The following is a 6,621-nucleotide window of genomic DNA, read 5'->3' on the forward strand; positions in this document are numbered from 1 at the left end:
GCTTCCAACATATCTCTGTCAATTGAAATTTTCCTTTTTCTAACTGATACTGTTATACTTAGTGATCCTCTTAGATTCCTTTCTCGTTTATTTTTCAAAATAAAATTCACTTAGTGGTTTCTTTCATGCTGATTTCTAATTTCACACCCTCACTTTGATGAAATGAAAACATATTGCACTGTTTGCTGCTCTAATTCATTCAAAAATTATGGGGCACTTTATTCCCTTTTCACAGCTGGCATCTCTTCCTGCCACCTTCATGCTTTGGCTGCCCCTATTCCTATTTGACATAGGTGGCTCATTAGGTGATGCAAGTCAGGCATTGATCACCACCCAACTCCCACCCCATAGAATTATCAGAATTGCATTGACTGCAGGATGGCAAATATGAAAAAGAAACAAATTCTGTTTCAGAATATTCCATGTGCAAACCTGCAAGTCCAAAATCCATTCGCAAAAACAGCATTCCTACTATATGTCTCAGTATGTCAATGTCTCTGTATGTCAACGTATGCATTCAGGGACATTGGACATGCTTGAAGTGCTTGTTGTCATGGTGACAAGCTAGTTTGGTTGTATAGCATGTGTCTCACTTACCAAAATGAGCACAAACTGCTACAGTTTTCTGAATTACTTTACCTAAATTTAACTTCAGTGGCCTGCAGCATGAGTCATGTCTCTTCACTGTAACTTATATTGCTATTTGTTGGAAGCATTTTGGTGCATGACATGTTTGAAGCATATCCATTGTTAATTGGATATTTTGCCAATACAAGGAAGACTTTGCTGACTTTTATCCCTGTGATTAGTACCAAAATAACACTGCAGGACAAGGACATGATGAAAGTAATAACAAGATTATGTATTAGAATTCCATGCTTCAGTAGAATGCAGTCTGGTTGGAGTACATCAATCTGAGTTAGTAAATGGATTAATCAGGAAAAGTATACATACTAAAAGAGGTTCAGAAGTTTTCCCTGTATGAGGTCAAATTCCTTGCCTACAATATACAGAATGACGTCTGCTGTTCTTGGCCTGTTATTTAAGAGAGATCTAGCCTTACTCCTCAAAATGATGAAGAAGAAAGCAAGAAATCTGGATTGAACAAAGATGGCTAACCATATTCCATTGACATCCACATGATTACACTATATAGGATTCCCTGGTTCTACCTGGTGATCTCCTACATAGAAAAGGACTAAAGGGCTCGCTTTCCCTAATGTTATCCCAGAGTTGCATCTGATTAAAGTCAAGTAGGACCGGAACATTGGGTCAGCAGTGACAAGAGGTAATATCACTGGGCTAGTAATTCAGAAACCCACTGGGAACATGGGTTTAAATCCCCTCATTTTCTGAAGAAACTCAGCAGGTCTGGCAGCATTCTGTTTATTGCTTGTTTCAGATCTCCAGGATCTGCAGTTCTCTGTTTCTTTTAGAATAAGGAATATTCCTTAGAGAGCACCTTCCAAACCCCAGACTGTTATCATTTGGAAGTACAAAGGCAGCAGACCACCTTCAAGTTCTTCTCCAAACCACCCATCATTCTGATACATTGCCATTCCTTCACTATCGCTGGGTCAAAACTCTGGTGCTCCCTTTCTAAAAGCAGATCTCTCAATAAATGGAGAAAGAGAAGAGGTGAAATGAAGCAGGCTGGATTATTTGAAAATAAGAGCTGTTTGACCTTTCCTAACTGAAAAACACAGAGAGAGTATTGAGGGTAAATGTGAACACAGGACCGAATACAAAAGAAATTTAAAGATTGTAAAAATAATGCTTGTATCTTTATCATTACAAGCATTATATTCCCATACAAGCCATCAGCAATAAGACACAAGTAAATGGTATGCTCTTGTAATTCTGCCAAGTCTTCTTTAAACCAAAGAAACTGGACTTCACAACTTCACAAAACACATTCAATGAAAATCCGAATGGGTATCTAAGATTTTCATCGAATAAATGAAATTATGAAATACATTTGTTCAGTAGTCTTGGCTATTGGAACCAGCCATTCCAGTTGAGGCTGTATTAACAGGTCAGTCACTCAGTTCGATAAAAAAATGGTCATGGGTGTAAAATAAATTCAGTGATGTTCCAACTGCTCAACCTAAGGGCAACCAAGCAAGAAAAAAGATGCAACAAATTTAGTACATCAAAGGAGGCTCTGAAAATATTTTCACTGAAATCTCTTCACTGGTTTGTTTCATGCAATATGAACTTACCATCTTTGGTAATTTGTCTTAAACCTATCATGTACCATTGGAAAAACTGAACATCTAGAGGGAGTTGTGAAACAAGAATTGCCTTTTGATGAAAATGCAAGTTTTTGAAGCACATAAGAGTTACTGCAAGCTCTTATTAAGATGATAAATACAATTTAATGGTGTATCTCTGTGTTGTTTCTATTGTGTTCTTGAGTTTTTTTCTCTATTCATTTTGTGGGATGTGGGCATTGCTGGCTGGCCAGCATTTCTTGCCCATCCCTAGTTGCCCTTGAGAAGGTGGCGGTGAGCTGCTTCTTGAACCGCTGCATTCCTCTTGCTGTAGGTTGACCCACAATGCTATTAGGAAGGGAATTCCAGGATTTTGACCCAGCAACAGTGAAGGAACGGCGATATATTTCCAAGTCAGGATGGTGAGTGACTTGGAGGGGAAATTGGAGGTAGTGGTGTTCCCATATATCTGCTGCCTTTGTCCTTCTAGATGGAAGTGGTCGTGGGTTTGGAAGGTGCTGTCTGAGGATCTTTGGTGAATTTCTGCAGTGCATCTTGTAGATAGAACACACTGCTGCTACTGAGCGTCGGTGGTGGAGGGAGTGAATGCTTGTGGATGTAGTGTCAATCAAGTGGACTGCTTTATCCTGGATGGTGTCAAGCTTCTTGAGTGTTGTTAGGGTTGCATTCATTCAGGCAAGTGGGGAGTATTCCATCACACTCCTGACTTGTGCCTTGTAGATGGCGGACAGGCTTTGAGGAGTCAGGAGTTGAGTTACTTGCCGCAGTATTCCCAGCTTCTGGCCTGCTCTTGTAGCCACTCTGTTAATGTGGTGAGTCCAGCTGAGCTTCTGGTCAATGATAACCCTCAGGGTGTTGAAAGTAGGGTATCAGTGATGGTAAACCATTGAATGTCAAGGGATGGTGGTTAGATTGTCTTTTATTGGCGATGGTCATAGCCTGGCATTTGTGTGGCGTGAATGTCACCTGCCACTTGTCAGCCCAAGCCTGGATATTGTCCAGATCTTGTTGCATTTGGGCATGGACTGCTTCAGTACGTGAGGAGTCACAAATGGTGCTGAACATTGTGCAATCATCGGTGAACATTCCCACTCTGATCTTATGATGGAGGGAAGGTCATTGATGAAGCAGCTGAAGATGGTTGGGCCGAGGACACTACCCTGAGGAACTCCTGCAGAGATGTCCTGGAGCTGAGTTGATTGACCTCCCTCAACCACGACCATCTTCCTCTGTGTCAGTACTTGCAGGAATTTCAAACATTTCCATTTTCATAGCCAATGTCTCTTCAAAACCCCCCATTTGCTTTCTTAGATAAGAAATTAGACTAAACCCCTGCATTGGATATAATAGCAGATTAGGAAAGTGGTTTGAAAATTTTGTTCACCTCAATCCTGCCTTAGTCATTAGAGAAAAGTTAGTGATTGCATGCCTTGAAGATGTATGAAAGCAGGGTAAATTACATTTTGCCAATGAAATAAAGACAGATGGCATTGTAAGCACTGTGGTTGCAAACATAAAATTATAAAAAGGTACTGATAGATTGATTGAATGAGCAGAACTAGTGACAAATGGATTTCAATGCAGGCAAATGTGAATCACTTACTTGGACTTAAAAAGGATGGAACTCCCTAAAAGTTAGAAATAATGGAGGCCAAAAGAGACACAGGGTTCCAGATAAATAGATCATTGAAATGTGGTAAACAGGTAAAAAAAAAGGAATGTTATCCTTTATATCCAGATGGCTGAATACAAGAAGGTATAAGTCATACATCAGCTATACAAAGCCCTGGTTAGACAATATCTGGAACAATGCGCTTAGTTTACCTTCACTTAGGAAAGTTGTTTTGCACTTGAAGAAAATTATGCAAAGTTTACCAGGATGAAATCTGAATTCCAAGGGTAAATTGCAAGGGCAGATTATTCCTTAGAATAAATCAGGTTGTATTCCTAAGAATTTATAAGGCCATTGGTCATAGAGTGTACAGCATGGAAACAGGCCCTTTGGCCCAACTTCTCCATGCTGACCAGGTGTTCTAAACTGAACTAGTCCCATTTGCCTGTGTTTGGCCCATATCCTCTAAACCTTTCCTATCCATATAACTGTCCAAATATCTTTTAATTTGATTCAAATTTTCTTCATATAGAGACAGACAAATAGAGTGGATAGAGGAAAACTACTTCCACTATTTTCACTATATTTCATGGGATGAGGGTAAGAGTCTAAAAATTAGAGCCAGAGGAGTGAAAGCAGGAAAGTATTTTACACATATTGGGTGGGAGACCATTGGAACTCTGCTAAATTAATGGTTAATTTTAAAACCAAGATTGGTAGACTGTAAAAAGTCATAGAATCCCTATAGTGCAGATAGAGGCCTCTCGGCCTATTGATTCTGCACTGAACCTCCACAGAGCATCCACCCAGATCCATCCAATTCCTGTAACCCATACTCACCATGGCCAATCCACCTAACCTGCACATCTTTGGGATGTGGAAGAAAACCAGAGAACCCAGTGGAAACCCACACAAACATGGGGAGCATTTGCAAACTCCACACAGACATGATGTGGTAGTGCCGGTGTTGGACTGGGGTGGACAAAGTCAGAAGCCACATGACACAAGGAGCGCTCAAAAACCTGGTAATTTCAAATAAGCCTTTTGGACTATAACCTGGTGTGGTGTGAGTTCTGACTTTGTCCACACCATCACTAGAGGTTGCAATAAAACCCAGGTCCTAGTACTGTGAGGCAGCAGTGCTAACCACTGAGCCACCCTAAACACTGGAGGAGCTCAGCATCTATGGAGAGAGAAACATAGTCAACGTTTTGAGTCCAATATGACTTTTTTATGGAACCTAACTGAGTTCAGAAGATAAATCATGTTGGATTCCAAGCGTTAACTCTGCTTCTCTGTCTGCAGATGATGCCAGACCTGTTGAGTTTCTTGAGCTCCCTTCTGGTTGTATGTGAGCTCTCCATCATCCGCGGTATATTACCGGGACCCTTCACCATTTGACGGCGATATGAAGACTACTGGGAAACGCAAAATTACAACGATCGCACAGTTCAAACGACAAGTTTCCACAATAACTACATGGGGTTGCAAACAGCAGACAATACAAGAAAGACATGGTAGTGGAGTTGCTGAATCTTGGAGAAAGTGAAACATGACACAGGAAGAAAGCAGGGGGTAAGAGGCTGAATTCCTGATCCCTCTAGATACATGGGCAGTACCATTCCCGTTCGTTACACTATCGCTAAGTATCTCTTTATTCCATATCAGTAAAACCATTGAGCAATATAGAACCTCCTTCCAAAGCTTGCAAGTTTAATGCAAAAGGAATTCTTCACGGAAAGCGCTCTTTTCCTTCTGACTGCGCAAACTACCATCGCTGCGTTTGTGTTTTTTTTGGATCTTCCATTTCTCCAGATTGAGAAATTGCCATAGAAGGACCTTTGAAGTGGAAATGAGGGAGGGCTGTGCTGTAAGTGCATCACCGTTAGGACCGTGTGTGTGTGTGTGGCGGGGGAGGGGGGAGCGATTATCGAGAGCTCACCATCTCAGCTGATCGCCAGAGCCAGGAGATCAGCAACCGGGGAGGGAGGGAGGATCGAGGCAGTTCGATCCTCTGCACCGTGTTGAGATTTTCTGTTTCTGCGCGGACTCGACCTGCACCAGGCGACTGTGTGTGCGTGTGTGTCGTAGCAAACCCTGGAATGAAAACCTCTCAATTGTGTGCGATCAGATCAGCGCTGCAGATAAGCAAGGGAATGGACTAGTTATTTTTAATGGAAGCTAACCCAACAGCTTTACAGCCGTGTGGAGTCGGTACATCTCGGTATGTGATCATATTTTATTCTTGTTTTAAAGAAGGATTCATTGTTATTTTTGTTTTACTGAGACTTTGTGCATCTCTATGTGAAATGATCGCTGAACTAGTTGTTATCTTTTTTTTTCAAAGTCTATATTCTCCTTATTCCTGTTTTAGACCTGAAACTGCGTTTGGGTTGCATTGTGTGGCTGGCTGGGATAGGGAACCTGCTGAATGTATATGTGTGTGTCAGTGCTGGGCTATGACAGTCCACGATGTGCTCTTTCTGAAGTTAGTGTTCCTCTGCCATATCTTCCCAGCTTGTTATAGATCCGGCCCGTGTCACTTTCCCATCTTTGCTCAGTCACAGATCTGACAGAGGGGTTATGTTGCAGCTGTACAAGATGCTGGTGAGGCCACACCTGGAGTACTGTGTGCAGTTTTGGTCTCCTTGCTTGAGAAAGGATGTACTGGCACTGGAGGGGGTGCAAAGGAGGTCACTAGGTTGATTCTGGAGTTGAGGGGGTTGGCTTATGAGGAGAGACTGAGTAGATTGGGATTATATTCATTGGAATTCA

The 6,621-nt window shown here is 41.7% G+C and overlaps 1 protein-coding gene across 2 annotated transcripts in view; it reads left to right on the forward strand.

Annotated features, from left to right (window-relative positions):
• Positions 1 to 5,636: 5,636 nt before the first annotated feature.
• The window catches only part of rab27b (RAB27B, member RAS oncogene family), a 109,799-nt gene continuing 108,814 nt past the window's right edge, over positions 5,637 to 6,621 (forward strand). Inside the window, exon 1 of one of the 2 annotated variants that reach the window (XM_048597535.1) lies at positions 5,637 to 5,716. Coding sequence is in view for 1 of the 2 variants with exons in the window: in XM_048597529.1 (XP_048453486.1) it covers positions 6,021 to 6,070 (50 nt within the window). In the remaining variant the exon portion in view is untranslated. Of the gene's footprint in view, positions 5,717 to 5,791; positions 6,071 to 6,621 lie in introns of those variants that run through there. The other variant, XM_048597529.1, reaches the window with a different exon arrangement.

This window comes from Rhincodon typus, chromosome 1 (assembly GCF_021869965.1).
Source record: "Rhincodon typus isolate 14 chromosome 1, sRhiTyp1.1, whole genome shotgun sequence".
Lineage (NCBI taxonomy): Eukaryota > Metazoa > Chordata > Chondrichthyes > Orectolobiformes > Rhincodontidae > Rhincodon > Rhincodon typus.